This window comes from Pteronotus mesoamericanus, unplaced genomic scaffold (assembly GCF_021234165.1).
Source record: "Pteronotus mesoamericanus isolate MK-2021 breed Mesoamerican mustached bat unplaced genomic scaffold, CSHL_Meso_final contig_835, whole genome shotgun sequence".
NCBI lineage: Eukaryota > Metazoa > Chordata > Mammalia > Chiroptera > Mormoopidae > Pteronotus > Pteronotus mesoamericanus.
This window is the reverse complement of record NW_026555266.1, coordinates 100,978-126,148: the sequence shown is the minus strand read 5'-3', so window position 1 is coordinate 126,148 and position 25,171 is coordinate 100,978. Positions and strand designations below refer to the sequence as shown.

Genomic DNA, 25,171 nt, shown 5'->3' with positions numbered 1-25,171 from the left:
CCACATGCACTCATACACACAGAGGCCCACTCACATGTATACATATTCAACAGACATGGACACAAACATGCATGTTCTCACAAGCACATTCATACATGCTCAGACACAACATGCACACGCAGTATACATCTACACACAAAACCTGCGCTCCCACACCAATGCACACACAGGTACACGTGCAGACCCTGGGACTGCGTTGGTGCCTCGGGAAGCTGCCTCCCCACTCAGCCATGGCAGCCTCGGGCTGTGTTTACACTTTGATATTACATTACCCCCCATGCTGGCAGTAAAGGCTTCATCGGGGAGAGGCCATCCTGGGGGGAGGTGGCCTCTGGGGACTGGACACAGTTGCCTCTTTATTCCGACTAAGCTCGCTCACGTGGCCAGAGCCCTGTGCTGGGTCAGCGTTTCCGGACGGCCCAGATGGAGGGGCATCTGAGACTTTGCTGGAACCGAGCTGGGCCTGTCCTTGTTGGTCACACCCTGGTGGAGGACTGGAGTGTGGGCTGTGGGGGTCTGGCTGCAGTGCCCCCCATGGGAAGGCAGTGACTGGACCAAGGTCACAGAGCTGGAAAGCACTTACGCTGGGCTGCCCACCTGTGGCCTGCCTAGCCAGCCCCAACTTCAAAACTAACTGCTTCCCCTGGAAACCCAGACCTTCTTCTGGCCCCCAGGGCTCTCCTACCCCTCTGCCAGAGCACAGACATCTCCCCCCAACACACCACCCACACACACACACCCACACACACACCCCCCCCCAGGGGTCCTGGCTCCAAGCAGGTGTGAGCACACATCTGCTCAGACACTTAAGAGTTAAAAGCGTTCTCATGCCTTCCAGAACCCCAGAGCACCTTCCCCTGGGTCCCAGCACTGGCTTGTCCCTACAGACAGTGTCTAGCACTCACAGGACTCCTCAGGGTCTTCCGGGAACCTATATGAGTTTCCCTCACCATGGGGGGCCCTGTTCCTCCCACAGCCTGACCTGCCCTTCCCTGGCCCACTCACCCAGTGGCCCAGATTACATATTCAGTGTTCTCCACAAGGGCTCAAGGCAAATGGCCTACAGAGACAGTAGCCCCCAAGCAGACATCCATGAGCAGCCCTCACCCACTTCTGGGACCTCTCCTGGGAAAATCCAGGATACATGGAAGAAAGGATGCAGACAGGCTAGCATGGGGACCCAGGTCTCAGCCTCAAAGAAAGGGCCATTCCTTTGCTCACAGGGTCGACAAGAACATGGTGCCACCCAGCAGCCAGGCACCCAGATCCCAATGCAGGGAAAAGCCACTGCCTGGTCAGACTGAGCCCTGGACTGCCTAGTTGGAGGAAGGTGCCAGTCTCACATCTACTGACTGAGGCCAGCCTCTGACGGTCTCTGGGGCTTCAATGCCTGTGACAGGTAGCCTTTTTCTTCCCTCCAGGGCCTGCAGTCTCTGGGGCCACAGCCCCATTTTCCTTGAACCTTTCCAACTCCTACCAGGACAGACTCAACCATGCCCTGCAGCCGTTAGGCAGGTTTCCAGCGAAACTTAGTCCAACACCAGCTCCCTTGTCACACCCTGAAACACTCACTACCCCCTAAACTGCCAGCAAGCTTCATCACAGCCGGCTTCCAACCAGGCATTCTCCTACACTCAGTGCAAACACATGGCACTAAACCCGGCCTGGGGGGCAGTGGACAGGCAGGAAGAACATCAGGGCAGGTGGGTCCAAGGCACATTCAGGGAAGCAGAAACCTGAGTTGCCCCAGACATACCTTTTACTCAATTCCTTTTCCCTTTCTAGAACCTTAATAATGTTATGCAGGGAGACACTCCACCATCTCCCTGGCTTCTGCCTGGCTGTCCACACCCAGTCCCTCCAGGGCCCACCAGCCTCTTGCTCTGGGGTTCTGGGGTGCTAGAAAGAAGCTCTGGTGTGCAGGACCGGCCTGGCAGCCTTGCCTTCCCCATCCACCCACACAGGCTGCATCTCCGCCCACTTCTGGGGTGGGGGCCATCTCTGCTACCCCCCCACCCCAACATGCTCTACCGGGTCAGCTGACACCAGCAAGGCCCCATCCCAAAACCAAGGGAGTCTGCCCTTCTTGGAGCGCGGGGGACAGGAGCCAGGAAAGGAGTGGTGCTAGCGGAGGGGTACCGAGGAGAAAAGTGAAGGGAACCCTAAGGAGACTGGGGTCAAGAGTCAACAAGATGGGAGAGATCAGGGGCCCCCCAGAAAGCGAGGGGTTGGAGTCACGGAGGTTGAGGGTCACAAGAAGGGAGGGATGGAGAAATCGCGGAGGAGCGATGAGGAGGTGTCGGGGGGGTCACACGATTCTGAAGTGTCACGGAGATGATCAGAGTGAAGGGTTACCAAATAAGTAAAGTTCTCTAGGTCAGCAAAAAGCGCGGGATATGGGGTCACCAAGAAGAGAGGGATCAGAGAATCACCGATGAGCTGGGCGAGGGCTCGCCGCTCAGGAGCGTCGGACAGGGGTCATAGAGCAGCCCAGGGTCGGGGGTCGCCGTGAAGGAGGGGGACAAGCCGCCGCGCTCCCCCCGCCCGTGGCCCCGGAATCCCGGAAACCCCGGCCCAGGGCGCCTGGGCCCGCGCGGGCTGGGGAGCGAGGCTCAGGTCGAGCGGAGACAGCGGAGTCGGGGCGGGGGTCGGACCGGACGCGCCTCACCTCGGACCCGGTCCGGCTGCCTCCGTTTCTCTAAGCTTCACCGGTGCGGCGCTACTTCCGGGTTTTGGGCGCCATCTTGGAACCTCTCGCACTTCCGGTCACGCCCCCCGCGAGGCGGGGCCTCAGGGGGCGGGCCGTGGGCTTGGTACTGATAGGAGTTCCTGAGCCGGTTGAGGGGCTGGGACACCCGTGGGCTTCGGATTTGAATTCTGACCCCACCACCTACTGTGGAGGCCCTGGCACGTGGCTTACCCTTGCTTACCTCAGTTTCTTCCTCTGCAACATGAGTATAGAACCAACCACTTCGACTTTCAGGCCTTTGCAAGGGCTGTGCCATCTCCTAGTGCACTCTCACCCTTGCTTCTAAAGCCGACTCCTAAGAGACTTTCTTGCAACCATCTGAAATGGTCTCTGACCACCTAGCCAGTCATGCTGCCTCCCTCGGTTGCCTCTCTGCCAATAGTAGTTGGCTCATTAATCTGTCCCTAGCCGAATAGGAGTCCTAAGACCCAGGGCCCCCGAACGCAGAGCCTGGCACATGGGGTGGGGGGCCAGGTAAGTCCCAGGGGCCCCCGGAGAGAGAGAGCAGTATCCTCTCCTACAGAGTGCAGGGCCACAGGGATCTGAGTGAATCCCTGTGGGCTTCTTCCCCACTAGGGCTTCCAGGAGCCTGACGCAGACTGGATTTGCAACACTTGCCAGGAAGAGGGCAGGGCCAGGCCCTGGCAGAGAAAGCCGTTTTCCTGTGACTTGAGCCCACTGGATCCACTATGCTTTGGGTTGGCTGGTTCAGGGACAGATCCAGTGTAGGAGGCACAACTCCCTCCCCAGCCTGGGTTATCAGCAATGAAGGCACTGCCATCTATTCCAACCCCTAAAATTACAGGTCATCTCCCCATGTGTTTCTTTATTCATTCAGTGAATTTTTATGGATGCTACTCTTTTCCTGGCCTTGAACTCAGCAAAGCTGAGGCCCAAGAGAGGACTCAGTTCTCAGCTCCACCCTCAGGAAGCACCCAGTCTAGGGTGGACAAAACAGAACCACACTCTTATCTGCAAGATCAGGTCTGAGGCCCAGGGAGGGGTAATGCTCTGCCTAAGGCATTATGGAGGGCTGCAGGGAGGAGGGGGATACTGACACTGGGGTTTTAAAGTTTAAGTAGGAGTTTGCCAGACAAACAAAAGTAGGAAGGGTAGTCCAGGCAAAGTATAAAAGCTGTTCAAAGGACTCGTTTGGTAAGGGGAGGAGTATGTTTAAAAACTTTTTGCCCTACAAAATTCAGGCCAAAGACCCCCTGTACCCAAACCCACAAGCACAAGGGAGCAGATGGAGAAACTGAGACCCAGAGAGAAGTGATTTATCCAGAGTGAATATTGCTTTGGCAATCTAGGTTGTAGCCTTGACTTTGGGACTGTTTTTCAGAACTAATGAAAAGAAATCAAATTAAGCAACAGACACTGAAGATTCAAAAGGGTGAATAAGCCAGTTTGGTATCTGGTTATGGTTGCATTTTCCCTATTCCTTGCATACACCAACAGCCTCACAATTTGTAAGGAACAATGAGGAATGACAATGCGGGGCCCCTTGTTTAAAAAGGGCTCAGAATTTTAAGATGGTGACAGCAGAAATTAAACCAAGCTGGGGCGGCCCTGAGCCACAAGTGTTGTCTTGATTCGTGGACATTGCATACTCTATCCCTAGTCAGGGCACATACAAGAATCGACCAGTATCAACCAATGGATGCATAAATAGGTGGAAGAACAAATTAGTGTTTCTCTCTCTCCCTTCCTCTCTCTCTCTCAAATCAATTAAAAAGAAAGAAAAGAAAAGAAATAAGCAGAGTTTCCTAACCCCAGCGAGGAGCCCAGTTGAAGTTCGAGTCACAACACACAAGGTCAGCCCTGCTCCCAATGGCCCTCAGAGGCAAGGACCGATGTTACCTGTATTTTGGTGGTGGGGAAACCGAGGTGCAGAACTGGTCAGTAGCTGGCCTGAGGTCACCACAAGTGGTAGGGAGGCGTGGACTTAACCTCTGCCACGTCCACCTTGGGAAACCACAAGGTCTTTATGGGTAATTTCTCCTGAAATTGGGGCAGTTTGTCCAGGCCAGGGTGGGTTCAGCCATCTCAGCATGGAGGAATCTGCCAAGTCTGGAGATGTCTAGGGAATTAGTCAGATTCGGGGATTTCCAGGGAATCAAAAGAGGCAGGCTGGGAGAGCAGGAGGGACATGGTTCTGGAGTTCTAGACCCAGTCCCCGTCCAGTTGTATTTGCGTGCTGTGTAACCCCTAGAAAGTTACTTAACCTTTCTGTGCCTCTCTTTCCCCACCTGCAACATGGGGTGGTGATGATAATAGCAGCTGCTTTTTAAGTTGTTCAAACAGCTAAGTGACCAGTGCCTAGTATTTACCCATTCGCATGCCTGCGGGTGGCACTACTGGACTACAGGTCACCTAAGCGAACATTCAATGGTCATATGTTCCCAAGGCCCCATCTGCAGTGGGGCAGTGCTCACACAAGGCCAGAGTTCCCCCCAGACACTATGACCAGGCTCATGGAATTAGGGTTGTCAGATAAAACACAAGATGCCCAGTTACATTTGAATTGCAGGTACCCAAAGAGTAATTTTTTTTAGTGTAAGTACATCCCAGGCAATACTTGGAACATACTTAAAGTAGCCTTCATGGATCTAATGTTCACACACACCCAGGTGTGCTATATTTTTATTGGTGAAATTGGGAGACCCAACTTGGGGAGATCACAAATAGAAATGGGGTCCCAGAGCCAAACTAGGGGAGGCCTGGGGGGGCAGCTGCCTCTCTCTGAGCCTCAATGTCTCCCCTGCTAAAGGGATGTGGTCAGAAGACGCAACGCACAGACAAGAGAGGGTGTGCAGTGAGTCTGAAGTGAGGATCAGCTATTTTAATTACTTCAAAGAGCAGAAAACTTCAGAAAAACTGGAAGGTCAGGTCCCCTGGGGTCTTCCCTGTGAACCCATGAGATTCTTGGGGTACCCTCAGTTTTCCCCTCTGGGAAGTGCCACTGCTTAGATCCCCAGCCTCAGTTTCCCTCCTGGGAAGGACTCTGGGGCTATGCCCATCTTGCAGTTCAGGAGACAGAGGCAAGCAGAGGGCACGCCCAAGGAGGCAGGTCTCTCAAACCTGGGCAGGTGAGGCCAGGAAGGTGGGCCAGGCCCCAGCAACCGAGGGCGGGGACAAAGCCACTTCCTGTTTCTCCACATTCTGGAAAGCCCCTGGCGTTCCTGATCAGTGGGAGCACCTCCCTCCCGGCCACTCCCGGGCCTGGGTCCCTCACCACTTCTCCTTTCCTCACCCACTTCCCCTCACTGGCCCCCCCCCCCCCCCCGCCCCCGACCCAGGCCAGTGGCTCCATTCCTGCCCTCCCTCTTCCTGCTCCTTCTCCTCCCTTCTTTCCTGTCCCTTCTCCCATGCCCCTCTTTTCTCTCCCTCTCTAATCTCAATCAAGCCCTTCCCATGGTGCAGAAGAGGAGACTGAGGCAAGGGCAACAAGGTCTGCCCAGGTCACGCAAGCTATTCTCTTACCCTTTGCCTCACTGTCCCAGTCACTCTCCTTCTTTCCCTCCCCTTTCTCTCTTTCCATCTTTGTCAGCTTGTCCAAACCTCTATCTCTGTCCCTGGTTAGCCACCCTCCCCTTCCTTTATCTTGGCCCACCTGCTACTTGCCCCGAGGTGTTCTCAGGTGGTTCTGGCTGGCAGGTTGCAGCTCCCTTGGTACCGTCTTGGCCAGGCCTGAGGCCTGAGCAGGATCCTGCCAGGCCTGGCCAAAGTTGCCTCTGAGCCAGGACAACTTCAGGGAACATCGAACCTGTCCAACGGGTTTGAGATCCGCCCTGGACAGGCCTTCCTGCCTCTGGCTGAAGCTGAGGCACTCAAGCTGCAGGAGATTAAATGTGACACCAAACAGAGTACCCCCCAGGCTGGGTCAGGGCTGGGCCCTGAGGGTGGGGTGCTAGAAAGAGAAGGAAGATCAGCTGTCCACCAGTCAAGCCCGGAGGGGAAGGACTGTTAGGAACAGAGAGTAATGGGGGGAAGAAGCATCAAGGAGAAGGGCAGTGAGGCTGGGAAGGAGGTGGTGGGAATCATGGGGCTCCCAGAGAACTAGGGCAGGGCCTTTATCCTGGAGGCAGTAGGGAGTTATGGAAGGTTATGGAGCAATGGAGTGGTACGGTCAGTGTGGAGCTGTAGGTCACTGGATCTGCCCATATGGGCAGGACAGTATTGTACTGAGGGGCCACATCTTTGAAGCTCATGTGGTGGCAAAACTGAGGCCATGGAGGTTGATCTACTGCCGGAAGCCAAGAAAAGGAGTAAGACTTTGGATTTCTTTCTATCAAGGGTCCATTGTGAGTCAGGACGGGAGTGGAGAAGAGTTGAGGTGGGGGAGGGGGGAGGCCCCTCAGGATGCTCCCTCACCCCTAAACCCATGCCAGAGAGAGACACGGCTTGGCTTTGTCCCTTAGTGATCGGGCATTACTGGGAGATTTAGAGTACCAGGGGAGATGCGGCTAGGGGGCGTGTGCTGGGGGGTGGCACAGGTGGAGGAGCACAGGAGGAGGTGGGCCAAAAGGCGGCGGAGGCCGCATATCCATCTGAGGAGCATTTACTGGGTACCTTTTGGGGCCAGGCCCCAGGGACACAGTGGAGAACAGAGGCAACCCCATGATGCTCCCAGGGCCATGAGGGAGTGGGACATCTCTGCAGAACAGGGCATTGATGTGTTTGTCCTTCCTGGACCTTCCATCGATGTGTTGACCAGTCTATGTAAATGAGTGCCCAGTGAGGGTCTGACAGGGTGAATGGAGCCTCCACCCTCCCCCAGACTATATCCCCCTCCCCCCCCAGCACTGATGTCACCTGCACTGGGACTTCCTGAACCTTCACCTTGGATCTGCCCTGCCCCACAGGGAAATTCCAGGGCAGCCAGCTGAGTGACTCACAGCAGGTCCCAGTGGCTGTGAAGGAAGCCAGACTCCCCAGCCCCAGTTAGGGCGTCCCCATCACAAATCTGCAGAGCAAACTCCAAATCTGGGTTTCAGCAGGTGAGATATTGAGGGTGAGTATTGGAGCTGGTTCAGAATGTTTTTCCTCCCCTGTTGGTCATCTCTGTGTCCCAGGGCTGTAAGTATGACTGGCAGAGTAGAGCTTCAGCAGCGGAGCACCAGGGTTCAAATCCTGGCTCTGCCACCTAGTAGTTGTGTGAACACAGGCAAATTACTTAACTTTTCTTTTTCCCATCTACAAAATGGGAACAATCATAGTAACTCCTTTGGAGGGTTTTTGTGAGAATTTATTGAGGACCAGTACGTGTTAAGTGTTTGGAGAGGGGCTTGGGATGTGGTAAGGACTTTATGGTAAAATGTTTAAAAAGACAAATTAAGAGCAGCAGAATTCGTAACAGCCAAGAAGTGCAAACACTCAAATATACCTCGGCAGATGAACAGAAAAACACAATGAGTCCACCCATGCAGTGGAATATTACGCGGCTATGAAAAGGAGCAAAGCACTGACACTCGCTACAACGTGGATGAACCTTGAAAACATGATGCTCAGTGTGAGAAACCAGACACAAAAGACCACACAGTGTGTGATTCCATTTATGTAAAATGTCCAGAACAAGCACATCAGTAGAGACAGAAAGTGGGCTAGTGGTTGTCAGGCGCTGGGGGAGGGGGATTGGGATGACTGCTGATGGGGATGGGGTTTCTTTTTAGGGTGATGGAATGTTCTGAAAATAGAGGGATGTGGTGGCTGCACAGCATTGTGAAGGTGCTAAATGGCACTGACCTGTACACTTTGCAATGATTGATTGCATGTGAACTTAACAAAAAAAAAAAAAAAAAGACAATTACTCCTGGCCAATAAAAGAGTGACAGATGTCACAGCCAGGTCCTCCTCACATCTAATACTAATGTTGCAGACCTGCTAATGTTCAAGGTTGGGGTTCTGACTCTGAGCAGCAGGCCCCATGCTTGAGGGGTTCTGTGGCCGCTGACTGTGATCAGCTGTGTGGACAGTAGGGACCCTTGTTCTGGCGGAATGGGAAAAGCGCCTCACCTCTGGGGTCTCGCCCGCAAAACCCATGACCTCATCTGATTAACCCTAAGACAAACCCCAACGGAGGGATATTCTAGAAACTATCCAACCAGTCCTCAAGACTATCCATATCATCAAAAATAAGGAAAGTCTGAGGAACCATCACAGCGCAGAGGGGCCTAAAGTGGCATGTCAGGTGGGGTCCTGAGGCAGAAATGAGACATTAAGAGGAAAGAAATTTGAAAAAAATGAGGACTCTAGGTAATGATAATACTATATTGACAACAGATGTCCACACTAACATGAGATGTTAACAGGGCAAAGTGTGTGGCAGGTATTTCTCCATATTTTTTTACAACTTTTCTGTAAATCTAAAACTAGGCCTATTTTTATTTTGTTTTTTATCGTCATCCAAGGACATTTTTTCTTATTGCTTTTAGAGAAAGAGGAAGGGAGAGAGAGAAGCACTGACATGAGAAACACTGATTGGCCACCTCCCATGTGCACCTGGACTGGGGATCAGACCGCAAGCTAGGCTTGCGCTCTGGCTGGGAATCGAACACTAAACCTTTTGGTTACGGGACAATGCCCCAACCAACTGAGCCACACCGACCAGGGCGAAACTAAACCTCTTTTTAAAAATAATCAAATTGTAGGGGGGCTTAACCCATGTCCTGCCACCCAGCTATTGTCTCACCCAGGGCGCTGTGCTTCATGGAGGTGAAGTGCACCCAGGCCAGCGATCTGCAGCTCTCATCTCCCAAACCCCCTGCATGTGTCTTAGCCCCCATATTGGTTAGAATCTTTTGGTGGCAACTCACAGAAACCGAAACTGGATTTTTTTTTTATGGGAATTTTTTGTTAATAGAACTGAAAGGTCCAGGGATACATGTAACTTGGGTTTTTTCCCCCTCCTCAGCATGGCTGACATTTGAGATCAGCTGTTTCTTTGTGTTGAGCAGCATCCCTCGCTCCTACCCACTCAGTGCCAGGAGAACCTCCAGTCATGACAACCACAAATGTCCCCAGACATCACCCAGTGTTCCCTGGTGGGTAGAATTGCCCCTGGTTGAGACACACTGGTCCACCTGGTTCCAGGCTTGACTAGATCCAGGACCTTCAGACAGTGCCTCAAAGATTCATCCATCTCGTGGCTCTGTCATCCTCTGTCTTAGCTTTTACCTCAATTGTCTCATTTTTTTTATGGGGAGAAAGATGGTGCAAACAGCTTCAGACCAGATACCCTCATCAGCTTAACAGCCTCAGCAGTTCAGCACTTCTTCCTCGAGATGGACAGCAAAAGTTCAAGAGAAGATTATGATTGGCCCAATCCTGGTCACATGTCCTTGTTCAATCAATTGTTGTGACAAGGCAATGGAAAGACCTGACTGGCTAAAGTGGGGGTCACATGGTTATATGGAGTTAGCCAATGGAGTGAAGACCCTATGATGTCAGCCAGTGCTGTATGCACCCAGCCAGTAGGGTGAGAAGCATTGGAAGCATAGGCCTGGGCAGAAAGTCTGGCAGTCTCTCAAACACATTCAAAACATAGAATCACCATATAATCCAGTAGCTCCACTTCTTCTTTCAAATTCACACAATTGAAAGCAGGACCCAAGCAGATACTTACCTCTACATGGCTATTCACAGCAGCCCGATTCACAACAGCCAAAGGTGGAAACAACCACTGTGTCCATGCACAGAAGAACGAACAAATGAAACATGGTTCATCCACACTCTGGAATATTATTTAGCCTTTAAAGAGAAGGGCATTCTGACACCTGCTACAACATGGATGAACATGATGCTCAGTGACATAAGCCAGACACAAAAGGACAAATACTGTGTTGTTCTGCTCATAGGAGGTCCCTAGAGGAATCAGGTTCATAGGGACAAAACCTAGATAGTGGGAGCCAGGCACTGTGGTGGGGGGCAAATGGGGAGTTAGTCTTTAATGGATGGTCAGATGGTTGCACAGCAATGAATGCACTTAACGCCACTGAGCTGTACGTTTAACAATGGTTAAGATGGTAAATTTTAGGTTATGTGTGTTTTACCATAATAAGAAGTGTACCCAGCCCTGGCTGGTGTGGTTCAGTGGATTGAGTGCCTGCCTGTGAACCAAAAGGTTGTCAGTTCGATTCCCAGTCAGGGCACACGCCTGGGTTGCAGACCAGGTCCCCAGCTCAGGGCGTGTGAGAGGCAACAAATTGATGTATGTATTGCACACTGATGTTTCTCTCCCTCTCGTTCTCCCTCCTTTCCTCTCTCTTTAAAAATAAATAAATCTTAAGAAAAGAAAATCTTAAATCTGAAGGTAACCAAGATTACATTAAAAAATGTACCCATATTCAAGTCTCTCCCCACAGTGCCGTGGCTGTGATGACCAACTCCCTGAGTGCCCTTCCAGGACATCTCTGTGAGACAAGGCCCCAGCCTATCCACACGCACTCCCATCCCAGCCGGTGGCACACCCTACATTCTGCCTCCCCTCTGCCTTTTCACCTAATGTCTGTTGGAGGTGGTTGCATACACATTCATAAAGGCTGCCAGTTCCTGTTGCTAGCAGGCGCTCTCTTGCTGGCTCTGATGAAGCATGTTGTCATGTTGAGGATGCCCATGTGGCCAGGAACTGAGGCCCAGGGGCCCATGGCCCATGGCCCAAAAAGAAGGAATGCTGCCAACCGGTGAGTGAGCTTGGGAAGGACACTTCCCTGGCTGAGCCTTCAGATGAGGTCTCAGCAGCTGAGGCACCTTCACTGCAGCCCGTAAGACATTGTGAAGCAGAGGAACCAACTGGGCTGCACCTGGATTCCTGACCCGTAGAAACTGGGATCATAAACATGACTTGTTTTAGTGGCTACATTTGGGGTGATTTGTGACATAGCAAGTGCTAATGAACATAGCCTCCTTCTCCTGTCTCAGACAGGCATTCCAGGGCATCCCTTGAATTGTGTGACATTTAGTGAGTGCCATCTGTTTTCACAGGATGTGCAAGGAAGCATCGTGGACCACATCCCTTGGGCAGCCCAAGGATGGTGGGAGACAGGAGAGCAAAGTGTCCATCACAGTGCCCGCGATGGTAGCTGCTGGTGGGGAAACTGGACCAAATGAACTCACATGAGGTGAAAAGCAGCATATGACCAACCCCGGTGTCTGAGGACATCTACTCATCCTGCCCCCTCCTGAGATTCTCATGAAATCAGTGATGTCACACCCAAACTGCATTAGACCATGACGTGCACTCAGGATGTATCAAGCAGGCACTTTCTATGCACCAAGGCCATCAGACAAACAAAAGAGCCATGAAGAAATAAATATCTTCAGTTAGTGAAGGGCCAGGGAGAAGTGCTCTGAGATAAAACAGCCTAGGGTAGCTGGGGTGCCTCCCAGAGGAGGTGTAGGCTCAAGCAAGAAGCCTGCAGCAGGTCAGGAGAAAGGAGAAGCTGTCCAGCCTAAGGGAAGGGCAGGCACAAAGGCCTGGGGGCAGGAGGGACACAGGAGCTCTGCAGGTGGTGGGCAGAGGTTGTGGGGAAGAGTCTGGAGCTTGGTCAGTCAGGGTTGTGAGAGAGAGACAGAAGTTCAGGGAAGGGACTGAACTTGAGAGCTGTTTAAGAGGATTCCTGGGTTCAAACCCTGTGACCACAGTGTCTCTGAGCCTCAGTTTCCCCAATGTGTGCCTTGGTAAGGCAGGAATGGAGTGTTCAGGGCTCATGGCCAGTGGCCCAACGTGCAGAGAGTTGGAAAAGGGGAGTCACATTACAGAGCCTGGAGGCCAATGCTTGTGGCTATGTCCCAGGTAGGTAGGCAGGCAGGCAGAGGATGCAGCTGACTCCAAAGGGCTGCCCTGGCTGGGACAAGGCCTCAGTCCCATGTCGCTGTAGGGCTGCCCTACCTGACTTCCTGGGCATGAGGGACAGCAGACTGCTGGAATAGCATTTCAGTCCTCAGAACTGCAGGCCTCTGCATGATGAGCCCCTTCAGGATCCTGGGTTCTCAGGTGATCCTCAGCTTATGCAGATGTGAATTCCTGAAAGAGGAGAGGCAGCTGGGCATGTGGTGGAAGTGGGGGCTATCAGGGTTCTAATCGCGAGTCCTCACCCTCCCACCCCCCACGCCCCGTGGCCATGAGACTGCTGGCTGGGCCTCTTGGATCCTCAGTTTCCCCAACTGTGAAATGAGGCCAATGAAGAATCCACTGCAGCATCTCTGAAGATTTAATGATTTTTTAAAAATACCTAAGGCACTTCCACAAGCGCCAGGAAAATCATTAGATCCTCTCACCCCAGCAAGGAAGAGGGGCCTTCTGAGGCGATGACAGATGAGGAAGCTGAGGCAGGAGAGTCAAGAGAAGAGGCTCTGGACCCCGAAGGCTCTCTGTTGCCGTGCTCCTTTCGCAGACAAGGTCCGTGAAGCTCAGCGAGGAGGGACAGTGGGCCGGCGTCCTGACCCACAGGGGCCGTCTTCTCCTCCAAGGCCGCTAGGGGCCACTCGAACCACTAGAGTCTCTGAGCAGTCCTCTCAGGCCCGTCCTACTCACGTCACGCCCTCGGCAACGCCCCCGCCTGTCCAGATCGCACACCCTGGCCCAGAAGGCCCTGCCACAACCAACCCTGCACTTCAGGACCCGAGTCTGCGGTGCCCGTCAGCCTGCAGCATGAGCGCCCCCGCCGCGACCCCCATCTTCGTGCCTGGCGAGAACTGCGGGCCAGCGTGGCTGGCAGCGCCCGCGTCCTACGACGCGTCAGACACGCATCTGCAGATCTTGGGCAAGCCCGTGATGGAACGCTGGGAGACCCCCTACATGCACGCGCTGGCGGCCGCCGCCTCCTCCAGAGGTAACTCCGCGCCCGGCCCGAGTGTAGGCGCTAGGGGAGCCAGACCTGGCACCAGCCTGCTCTCTGGCTGATGCGCATAGGAGGCTCTCCGTGCCTTTCCTAGCCTGGAAAATGGGCCTGCTAGCAGCGGTTGGGGGGACGGCGGGGAAATAAGAGGAACGCTGCAGGCACGGGGCATGAACCTAGTAGGCGCCCCGTAAGTATCGGAAACTTCCTCTCCAGGGGAAGTGGGTCCTCAGCTACAGGATCTCGGGTGGAACCCAGCCACTTGAGGTCAGGGACAGGGTGGCAGCGGGCGCAGGGCGCTACCCAGGCGCACGTGAGGAGCTCCTGCGCCCGTACACCTGCTAAGAATAGCTCTGGGAAAGCTGAGGCTTGGAGACAGCTGTGGCCAGTGGCTGCTCTGGTGCCAGAGCCCGAGAGGTGCTCAGGTCCCCAGGGGCTGCACGTGTGGCCCTAACTTTCTGCGGTGCAATTACTCCCAGATTGTTCCAGGCCCCAGCCTGGAATCCTGGTCTTCCCTTTCTCTTTGCTTATGAACATCGAGGAGAGGGTGGGAGGGGGAGAGAAATGCAACCAAGAGATAAGCTGCACTGGTGCACACAGCCAGAACCAGGCTCAAAGTCCAGGGTCTGATGGCCCACCCCCCTCCCCGGGCCCAAAAGCCGTTCTGTGGCCTTGCTGGCAGGCCATCCCTTTTTGGCTGCTGGCCAGGGCCCATACTGTTTCCCTCAGGGCCACTGTATCCCTATGTCCACTATGCCCTCCTGTCCTAGTTTCTCTGTGCCAGGGCGCAGCCCCTGCGCCTCCTTCTCCAGGTAGCCTCCCAGCCCTGGCCTTTTGTATGTCCAGGGGGCCGGGTCCTGGAGGTGGGCTTCGGCATGGCCATCGCAGCCAGCAAGGTGCAGGAAGCCGCCATCGACGAGCACTGGATCATTGAGTGCAATGACGGTGTCTTCCAGCGGCTCCAGGACTGGGCTCAGAAGCAACCACACAAGGTGCCACCTTTGCCTGCAGGCACCCCCGACCCACTCCTGGCGGTCTCCGGCATGCGGGTGGGGGGTTCGCCTCCCTGGGAAGTCCTTCTGCCCTCTCCGTACAGTGGAGAAGTCCTGGGGGCCCCTCTGACGCTCAGGCTTCTCTTTTTCTCCCCTGCTCCAAGGTGATTCCTTTGAAAGGCCTGTGGGAAGAGGTGGCACCCACCCTGCCAGATGGTCACTTTGATGGTGAGAGGGGCTCTGGGCACTGGGCAAAGGGGAACCTCTGCCTGAATCTCCTCCTTACTTGTGGAGGGGCCTTCTAAAGAACACATGTCGACATGTCACTGGGGCAACAGAGCCTGGGTGGGAGGCACAGACACACAAGGCTTGGCACTCAGCAGGAGTGTGATGATACCTAAAAGGAACGACTGAATTGCACAAGATACCTAGAGGAGGCGGCAGCCTAGTGAACTGGGGGTACAGCTGCCAGGGTTCCTAGGCCATGTTTGAGTCCCACCTCCGTGTCTAGCCACTGTCTTGGTATGACTGCCACTGGCCCTGACCATGTGGCGTCCGTCCTCTCATTGCAGGGATCCTGTACGACACTTACCCACTGTCCGAGGAAACCTGGCACACGCACCAGTTCAACTTCATCAGGGTAGGACCTCGCGGAGAGTTGGGGTCTAGAGCACCCAGCCAAGGGGATCAGCTGGGTGGAGGCGCCTACCATCCACACACAGGGTACTCCTCCTTCCACCTCATTCTCTGATCTTCCTCCTGACCTCTGATCCCCTCCTAGGCCCACGCTTTTCGCCTGCTAAAGCCGGGGGGTGTCCTCACCTACTGCAACCTTACCTCCTGGGGGGAGCTGATGAAGTCCAAGTACTCCAACATCACTACTATGTTTGAGGTGCAGTAGCTAAGGCTCCCTGGGCCCACCCCTATCCCCCTCACCCCAGGCAGGTTGGGGAGGTTGCTACAGTCACCTGTGACCTGGGAGGGTCTCTTGCCCCTGGGCTGCTCTCTTGGGTAGACTGTGCCCTCTGCGTGGAAATCAGGCAAGGTTCCTCCCCAGGGCCCTTGGGACATAGGGACTCAGCTTAAGCTCCCCACCTGGCTGACAGGCCCCATACCCCTCACTGGGTCCTCCTCCACCCAGGGTACCCCTGCATGTTTGGCCAAGTTGTCTCAGGGTCTTTGGCCAAGCTCTTCCCTCTGCCTGCGAGGACAAGCAGTTGAGCAGCCTGTGACAGCTAGAAAGTTGCTGCCTCAGTTTAGACACCTGGAGATGACCAGTCAGACTTGGGCTTCCATGTTGTCTCAGCAATTCGACCTGGGGTGGGGGCTGCTGCAGTCCCTGGGGGCCTTGGCACTAGCAATGCCGTGTGAGGATGTGCAGGCACGGGGTGTGTGCTTGTACATGTACCATGAAGCCTCACAGCCTGAACATGACCTGGCACTTCCCTGTCACAGGAGACGCAGGTGCCAGCGCTGCTGGAGGCGGGCTTCCGGCGGGAGAACATCCACACGCAGGTGATGGAACTGGTCCCACCTGCCGACTGCCGCTACTATGCCTTCCCACAGATGATCACACCCCTGGTCACCAAGCATTAAGTCTGGTGGCCACAGGATCAGCCACCCATGTCCCTCGTTCTCCTAGTGCCTTCATGGCCAGGAGCTCAGTCTCCGGCCTCAGCCCAGGCTCTAGTTGAGGCCGCACCAGTTGAGTGACACTGGCCACCTTCCCTAATCTCCAAGGGGACCAGCAGCAGCCTTCTTCTGGGGTCGGGGGGATAAAATAAATGCCGACACTGGGCCAGCCAATCAGTGGCGCAACACAGAAGCGCACTCTCACTCACTCCTCTTGTCCCTCCAGAAAGAAAAAGGAATCTGTCAAATGAGCCTTCGGGGAGCCAGTAGGCAAGCTGTCCACTCCATTGTGTCGCCCACGAACCCCATCCTGCCCATGGGGGACATCACCAATCAACCACCTGTGGCTTCTTCCCCCAGCCAGCCAGGACAGCTGCCCCTCCTTCCCTGGGGTCGGCAGCTGGGGTCCACAGGGGTACAGAGCTAGGTCAGGACTGCAAGGAAGATAGCAGCCCCACGCCCAGGTCCCTGGGCTACTGAGAAGGGTCTCTGGCTCCACCAAGTCAGACTGAACCTCAGAACAAAGCAAAACCTTTACATCTGGACTCTCATAGGACCCTCTGCTACTGGAGTACAGTGCCACTTGCTGTCTCGTTTCCTCTGACTCAACACCGTCTTCAGCCCCCGTGCAGGGGCAGCCCAGCCCTGATCTGGCTCCCCTCCTTCATGGTGGTAGGGCCTGGAGGAGACCAAGTGCAGGGCCCCTAAGAGGGGCTGGTGTGGACTGAGCCCCGCCTCCAGGGCCTCAGCATCTCTGACAGACCCTGCCCAAGGCAGCGCTCGCCCATCCATGCCAGGCACAGGGGGTGCTCTCTGCTCTGTGGGCACCTCCCTACCTCCCAGGGCCCCCTGCCCATAGATGACAAGGCCAGGCTTTGGTCCAGGTGGGTTTCCTGGGTTTATTGACCATCTCTTGGGGTGATGAAGAGGACACAGGACGGTAGTCGGGCGGCACTACCTACGGTACCAGATCTTGAGTCTCTTCTCCCGCTTGATCTTCTTCTGCAGCTGCAGGATGCCATAGAGTAGGGCCTCAGCTGTGGGCGGGCAGCCTGGGGGCGGGATCTCATCTCAGTGTCTCTGCCCATGGGGCGGGGGCCGACAGCCCCGGCTCAGCCAGGAACCCCTGACAAGTGACTGGATTCTGGGCCTTGCTAGGCACCACCCCTCCCAATGCTGCCCGGCAAAGGGCAAGCGCACCAGAAGGAAGATCAAATCGTCTGGCTGGGGGCAACAACTGCGGGTAAAGTGGAGCAAGAGAGGCCTGGGCCACCCAGGGCCCTGAGATGAGTGACCGGGGGCTGCAGGTGGGCTGAGGGCTGACTGGACACATCCAGGCCACTTCCCAGGGTAGAGAGGGGCCCCCACCCCAGAATCCCATCAGTGCACTGAAGAGGCTCGGTGGGCAGTTTGGCACACAAGTGAGAAGGGAAACTCCAGAGAAACAATCCTCACAGTCCCTGTCCCTGGTGTCTCAGGTGAAAGGAGGAGGACACGTTGCTACCTGGAGGACTTGCTAGGACCTGACAGACCTGCCACCTCCGGTGGCTGGATTAAAAAACTTCATGGTCATTTACTTCCAGCTGACTCTGGGGTGCTCAGTAGCTACAATATGACTGCATTAGGCCAATTCATAGATGGGGAAACTGAGGCTCAGGGAGACTTACCTGAGGTCACGTGTTAAGCAGTAACTGACCAAGGGTCTGGCTCTTGGTCCAAGTTATCAAGCCTGCAAGGTGGACCTCTATGCATCTTTTGAAGCCCCATTCTCTGCGCCCTCTGCCCCCCAGTAGGAGGGGATGGACGTGTCTGTGTGAGGCTTCATGCCCCACCCCACCCCCACAGGGCCTAGCCCAGGTGCTGAGGCTTCTCTAGGGCCCAGCATTGCCCAAGCCAGGCCCAGGCCTATAAAAAACACTCAATAAATTGCAGAATGCTAAACAAATCAGCTCCATTTTCCAATGAGCTCCAACCCAATGTGGAAACCTGCTTCTCTGCCTTTGGGAGATGCCAGCACATGCCTGGGAGGCCACCCCCTACTGATCATCCAGATGAGAAGGCATGTGAGTCCCACAGGGTGGCCAAGTAAAATAAAGATTGACCAGTTACATGAAAACTTTAGACAAACCACTAATACTTTTTTTAGTATAAGTATATGCTGAATATCATGGGACATACTTATAATGAAAAAGATGTTAGTCATTGTTTTTCTGACATTCAGATTTAACTGGGCACCCTGCATTTTTGTTTGCTGAATCTGGCCACCTTGGTGATCTTGGCTCCAAGTGACGGGGGGTGGGGGGTGTGTGTGTCTTACAACCCACTGTGAGGATGAGAGCTCACAGATACCATTCATGTCCTCCAGGAACTTTTTCCTGTTTGTTAATTGCATTTCTTTGATTTTGTTTCTATTAAGTGGGATCATATAAAACTATAGCTTAAGAATGACCAACTATAAGCAATTCTGTACAGCTCAACCTAACCCCTTGATGTTGGCCCGTACCAATATCTGGATGAAATCAGGGAGCCCATGAAGGGACAACAGAAGGAAAGGCTGGTGTATCATCCTTCTTAGACCCAAATCTGTTCATTCTTTTTTTATTTTTTAATTTTTTATTTCCTACCTGAGGACATGCTCACTGATTTAAGAGAGAGAGGGAAAGAGAAAGAGATGCAGAGAAATATTGACGTGAGAGAAACATCAGTTGGTTGCCTCTTGCATGTGTCCCAACTGGGGACTGAACCCACAACCTAGACATGTGCCCTGACTGAGAATTGAACCCATAACCTTTCGGTTTATAGGAGGATGCTCTAACCAACTGAGCCTCTCTGGCCAGGACCTGCTCTTTCTTAAAAAAGGGAGAGCTGACTGTGTCTGCAGGAGTGTGGGGACTCCTTTGCGGGAACCTAAGGGCCTGGTTGTCTAGGGACATGGGCAGTGGACTTACCTGGAACATAGATGTCGACAGGCACAATGCGGTCACAGCCCCTCACGACAGAGTATGAGTAGTGGTAGTAACCTCCTCCATTGGCACAGCTGGAGGGGGAGGAGTGCTGTGAGGGCCTCCCTTGCCACTCTGGCCCCGTTCCCTCCTCTGGTCTCTGCCCCTAACCCACACCCACCTTCAACTGCAAGCAGGTGCCCAGGCTGCCCCAAAAGGACAACAATCGGATATGAAGTCACAGGGAAGGCAATAGTCACCTGAGACCAGACAGAGCAAGGCTAGTGGATGGATGCTCAGTGAGAAGCCAGACACTAGAGGCCACAAAGTGCATGATTCCTTTATATGAAATGTCCAGAACAGGCGCAGGACAGGAAATGGGTTCATGGTTGCCAGGGACTGGGGGAGAGGGTGGGGAGTGACTGCTGATGAGGTGATGAGGAGGATGGCGCTTATTGTTGGGGTAATGGAATGATCTAGAACTAGACAAGATGGGATGGTTTTACATGTTGTGGATGCACTAAAGCCCTCTGAATTGCACACTTTAAAAGGGCACACTTTCTGCTATATGGATTCTATCCCAACAAAAAAATGAAGCGATTAAACAGGTTTTAATGATGTGGGGCAATGACTACAAGTTAAAAAGGCAAGGAGAATATAAACTGTTCACAGAGGGGGTGTTATTTATGTGTTCATAAAGCAAACACAGAAATCGGACGGGCTGTTGGGATGGGGGAGCGATGATAACCCACAGCAGGGCACATTCTGGGGAGTGGGGAGTGTACGCAGCAGAAGTGTCAGAACCACTGTCTTGCTCTCTGCAGCTGTGGGGTTTTACTGAGTGTGAATTATACCTCCATGACCTTGTCAGACAGAAGCCCAGATAAAAGACTAGGGAGAAACATGCCACTGTGTCACAGGTAAGTCTTGTCACTGGAGCCAGCTCGCGGCCCCCAGCCCCACCTGACACTCACCTTCCCATGGACACGACATAGCGAGGCTCTGGCATCTGGTCATAGACCTGGAAGAGACGACAGGATCCACATGAGGCTCCAGCCTGGGCAGCGCGTGGACAGGGGCCAGGGCCATGCCTACCTTGCGGAGCGCGGGGGCCATCTTGTTGGTGAGTGTCCCGGCCACAATCATGACATCTGACTGGCGTGGGCTGGCTCGGAAGACCACACCAAAACGGTCCATGTCGTAGCGGGGTGCTGCCATATGCATCATCTCCACAGCACAGCAGGCCAGACCGAAGGTCATGGGCCACAGGGAGCTCTGAGGGGACCAGGGTGGTCAACCCGTGAGTGGACAGTTGTCCCCATTGTGTTTTAAAAAAACTGGGCGATTTCACACAGAAAAACAGATTTCTAGCTTTTCTTGAAGAATGCCACACCAGCCATTCCCTGCCCCAACCCCACACAACAGCCACATGACCAGAGCTGCCCAATGAGAAGGTAAAATGAGCTAGGCCTGTGGGTCAACACTTGCCAGTAGCCACATTACCCTCCGCAAAAAAAACTTAACCCCCCCCCCCACATAATATTAGTTTTAATAGTACCACTGATGTAACCTAATACATCCTAAACCCCATCTTTCCGACATGGGCACTTGCTACTCTGAATGCCTGGCAGCCAAATGTGGTACAGACCTAATTCTGAGGATCTTGTTCTGGATACCTCCTAGTGTCCAAGAACTCTGAATGCCAATTCTTCCAGGAAGCCCTCCTGGATGGCCTCAGCTGCCCTCTGACTCTTTTATCTGTTTGGTGCCTGATTACCCTACAGCTGGGGTCCTCAGCCAGACCTTTCTCTGACCCTCTGCATCTAATGCAGGACCAGGAAGTAGTCCCCACTGCTCCACTGATGTGCCAGTGCAATGACGGCGCAACGGTCGCACAACATGGCAAGACCACCTGACAGACTGGTGCCTGAGCCGGCTGACCCTGACCTCGTGTCTGGGTGTTCAGTCATAAACAAGGCTGCAGTGGACATCTCTGTCCTGGAGCTAGAGGCCCTGGCAGGGTGTTCATTGTGCTGTTGTGATACAAAGACACACAAAAGACTGAGCCAGCGTACGACCATCAATGGGAGATTGTTAACGTGGCCTGTCCCAACCCCGCACAGCTCGGGCATTGAAAGGAGCCCCTGTCTTGGGAGACAGGACACGTGTCCAGTGGGAGACATGCCATGCACATGACTTGAGGGACTGAAAACAAGAAAAAACTGTTTCCTGGCTGATCCTGGGGGTAGGGCAGGCTTTTAAGATTTTTGCCTGGAAGGAGTTACTGCTTTCGGCAGACAATACTATTCTAGTTAATATGGTTATGTTTAGCCTGGACTGGCGTGGTGAAGTGGCTTGGGGGTCGTCCCACAAACCAAAGGGTCTCTGGTTAATCCCAGTCAGGGCATGTGCCTGGGTTTCAGGCCAAGTCCCCAGTTGGGCAGATGTGAGAGGCAACTAACTGATTGATGTTTGTCTCACACATCGATGCTTCTCTCCTTCTTTCTCTTTCCCTTTCCCTCTCTCCGAAAATAAATATTTTTAAAAAATAAATAAAAATGGAAAGGTTACTTTTATGTTAAGAGAAAAAAGAGGTAGTAACAGAAAAGAGAACTACAGAAGGGAGGTGAGCCATCTTCACTAAGGGCTGAGGGAGAGACACTGAGTCGATGTCGGCCAGGAGCGATGTTGGGGTGCACAGAATGAGTCTAGGCATAATCACGACCCTCTGGGGGAGTCCAGTCTGCTCCGTGAAACACAGGGTCAGGTGAGCATGTGTGCTGCCCACGTGCATACGTCCAAGCGTGCAGCAGAGGCTGGAGAGATGGAGGAGGGTTGGGGGCTCACCCGGCGGGCCCAGTTGACGAGATCATCCAGCTTGGCCACCACATACTCGCCCCGGCTGCTGGGAAGTGAGCTGGGTTTGGGGACCACGGCTCCGGCCTTGGACACGGCGGGCTGCATGCTGGGCATGGGACACGGCACAGGGAGGTGTTAGCCAAGTAGGAATCCCAGGAGATGAGTGCTGGCCACTCCCACAGCATCTATCCTGGGGCCTAGCACAGAGCAGCCTGTCAGAGCACAGGACAGGTCGCTGCTGGTCCCGAGGGCAGGGCCAGGAGGAGCCTGGGGGCTGGGGATGGCCCTGGGGCTGCAGAGTCCCAGCATCCAGGCCTGGGTCTGCTGAACAAAGAAATGAAAGACCTGGACACATCTCAACCTGCCTTGCTGTGGCCCCAGGAAGCTCAGTCTTCTTAGGAACTCAGTTTCTCCCTCTGGAAAACAGGGGCCAGCTGACATACTCTTTAGTGAAGGCCCTTTGGTTTGGGGATGTGCAACCACTGGCCTAGATATGCAGAAGGGGACTGGGCAGGGCCCACACAGTCCTGCTGGGTGTAGGAAGTCCCTGGAGTCACCTTGGGTACTGTGCTGGGGGAGGGGGCTGCTTTAGGGTGTGTGGGCTACCAGGAGGGCTGGCCTCACCTGCCTGGGCCATCAGCAGCCAAACTTGCATGGACACATCGTATCTGAACAGCCGTACCCACACTGGAGCTGCAGAAACAGAGCACATATGGGAGAACAGCCTGGGATGCCTAGAGATGCTGTTATGGGAGCTACTCTGGAGCAGAGATGGGGAAACTGACCCTTCATCTATTTTTGTACATAAAGTTTTATTGACACACAGCCACACCAATCTGTTTCTGTGCTGTCTGCAACTGTTTTCATAAAGGCATAGCTGAGTAGTCTCGACAGAGACCATCTGACCTGCACAGCTGAAAACATTTACCATCTAATTCTTCAGGGAAAAAGTCTGCTGACTCCTGGGCCATAAGGTATCTGATTTTCATTTTATACTTCTCTCACTTTTCCTTTGTTTTATAGTGAACACATATTTTATCCCTAGAAAAAAGACTTCCAAATCCATGCCTGCCTCAAAGCCCCTGACTTCTCTCCATTAGGAAGACCCTCTCCTTAGATCTGCCATGTCCCAGGTCCCATGGTGCTGAGGGTTTGATTTCCGGGCTCTGTCCTCAAGGAGGGCCCAGTGGCCACCTGCCTTCCTGTCCTGAAGAGGCCTGCATGGGGCTGCCATCTGAGCAAATGCACTGACTGCTTTCCTGCAACAAGTAATAAATGAGCCCTGAGGGCACCAGAACAGGCAGACAAGGGTTAAAACCAGGCTCTGCCACCACACGGGTTGTCACCACTGTGGGTCCTGCATACCACCTGCTGGAGAGTAGACTGCCAGCCCCAGTGCTGCCCGGTTCGCTGTGTGACCTTAAGCAGGCAGGGCTCATTTATAGTTGCCCAAGCCCTTCCCAGCTCTGCGGTCCTCTGATCCCATCCCCTCTCCACCCCCCACTCCCAGTCTGATCCCTTCCTGAAGAGCCTCTGGATGGGTGGCCATGGTCAGTGCCAAAGACACAGGTACTCACCACCGAGCGAGGACTGGGCGGAGCAGGCCAGGAGCTGCAGAGAGAACCACAGGGTCCAAGCCATGAGTTTCAGACAGCACCAGAGGCCACAAACTCTTGACACCTAGGTCAGGTCTTTCCTTATCAGGCCCCCTGCCTGGTGCACCCTCTCTACCCTTGGTCTATCTAAATTCTACTTTAACAAATGTTTGGTAAAGAGGTGTCTTTCAGAATATGAGCTAGATAGTGCCACTCCCCTGCTTAAAACCCCACAGTCCCTGGAAGAAAAGCCAGGCTCCATGCCAGGGCCGCCTTCTCTTCCTCACAGGTGTCAGAGTTGCTCCTGCTTCAGCACCTCGTCACATGCTGTTCCATCTACCTGGAGCACCCTGCCCGACATGTGCACATGGCCAGCCCTTCTCATGGGGCAGGTTCCAGCTCTAAGTGGGTCTACAGCAGACCCCAGGCTCTCTCAATCCTGTCACCCTGTTTTATGTTACCTGTGCATGTTTGTGTGGTGCCTGCCTCCCCAGCAACAATGCTAAGATCTCCTGAGGTAACCCCAATGTCTCCTCAGCCTTGACTGTAGCTGATGAGTGTGTGTTAAGTAAACAAACCCACAGAAACAAGCACAGGAAGATGGGCTAACTGCCCAGCCCCAGGCTCCTGTTTGAGCTGCTTCTCTCTGAGCCTCAGTTTCCCCACCTAAAAATTTAGGGCTTTGCACAAGCTCACAGCTCAGTAAATGCCCTTAACAAATCAGTAGACCCATGAACTTCCACAGGAAATAAAAATACCGTCTTTGTTGTCACCATCTTATTGAAAATTGGCCTTTCTTTCAATTCTGAATGTTGTCAACAAACCACAGGACCCGTAGTTTTTACCAAAAGAGATCACGGACATTTCCCAACGGCGTCACAAGGGCTGCAGACATTTCCACCCATCCTTCAAAATCATAGCAGCCACACTTGTTGCTGGATTTCGAGCGTTAATAACCAAGCACCTGAACGAGGAACTCGCCAACTCGGTTTCAAGACAAAATCCTGTCTCGGGGAAACCGCTTTCCTTTGCAGAAACCCAGAAACCCTGTGGATTTCATCGTATGCGTTTAACCACTAATTCCAAGACGAAGGTCCCGGGAGCAGGCCAAATTGGGACGCCTGCTGTGCGAGTGATGTCACCTTCCTGGGGTGTTTCGACCCCCTTCCGGGCCTCAGTTACCCCGCCAGTCGGAGCGGCAATCCACAAGCCGCTTCTCTCGGAACCTTTCAGGGAAGCAACTTGGGCAGAGCCAGGACCCCATCCGGGTCCCGCCCTGGCGCCCTCCCGAGGCTGGCGTGCCTGTGTACGCTACCCCAGCCTCAGTTTCCCCGAGAGAATCCTGACCCAGGTGCCCCGGCTCGCTCACCCGACAGCGCCGCCATCTTGGCCTCGGCCTTCAGATAACCTCTGCGGTCCGTCAGCTTTAGCGATCCGGGTCTTATCGATCCTCGCCCAAAGTGGTTCGGCGAGTGAGCGGAAACTGGAACCTAGACCCCGAACGTTCCGCTTCCGCGGCCGTCCTCTACGACCTGCACTCCTGACGCCCCACGAGGGGTAAAAG

At 54.0% G+C, this 25,171-nt stretch overlaps 3 protein-coding genes across 4 annotated transcripts in view; 1 reads left to right on the top strand and 2 right to left on the bottom strand.

Annotated features, from left to right (window-relative positions):
* Window positions 1-2,750, bottom strand: part of SBNO2 (strawberry notch homolog 2) — a 49,341-nt gene extending 46,591 nt beyond the window's left edge. The window contains exon 1 of the mRNA XM_054585312.1: window positions 2,669-2,750. The gene's annotated coding sequence lies outside the window, so the exon portion shown is untranslated. The remainder of the gene's footprint in view (window positions 1-2,668) is intronic.
* Window positions 2,751-13,295: 10,545 nt separating this feature from the next.
* Window positions 13,296-16,404, top strand: GAMT (guanidinoacetate N-methyltransferase). The gene is made up of 6 exons (XM_054585307.1): window positions 13,296-13,581; window positions 14,434-14,579; window positions 14,744-14,807; window positions 15,152-15,219; window positions 15,361-15,471; window positions 16,035-16,404. The coding sequence occupies exons 1-6, from the start codon at window positions 13,401-13,403 to the stop codon at window positions 16,173-16,175; spliced, it is 711 nt and encodes a 236-aa protein (XP_054441282.1). The 5' UTR covers window positions 13,296-13,400; the 3' UTR covers window positions 16,176-16,404.
* A 681-nt stretch (window positions 16,405-17,085) lies between these two features.
* Window positions 17,086-25,161, bottom strand: NDUFS7 (NADH:ubiquinone oxidoreductase core subunit S7). Of its 2 annotated transcripts, none has more exons than XM_054585310.1 (8): window positions 24,977-25,161; window positions 23,590-23,623; window positions 22,637-22,705; window positions 22,001-22,118; window positions 20,249-20,428; window positions 20,128-20,174; window positions 19,160-19,248; window positions 17,086-17,219 (listed from the first exon to the last, which is right to left on the bottom strand). In XM_054585310.1, exons 1-8 carry the CDS (start codon window positions 24,990-24,992, stop codon window positions 17,170-17,172), a joined length of 603 nt encoding a protein of 200 aa, XP_054441285.1. In that variant the 5' UTR covers window positions 24,993-25,161; the 3' UTR covers window positions 17,086-17,169. The 2 variants fall into 2 exon arrangements, with proteins under 2 accessions (XP_054441285.1, XP_054441283.1); XM_054585308.1 differs by having other exon boundaries at window positions 17,086-17,263; window positions 24,977-25,124.
* Window positions 25,162-25,171: the final 10 nt, after the last annotated feature.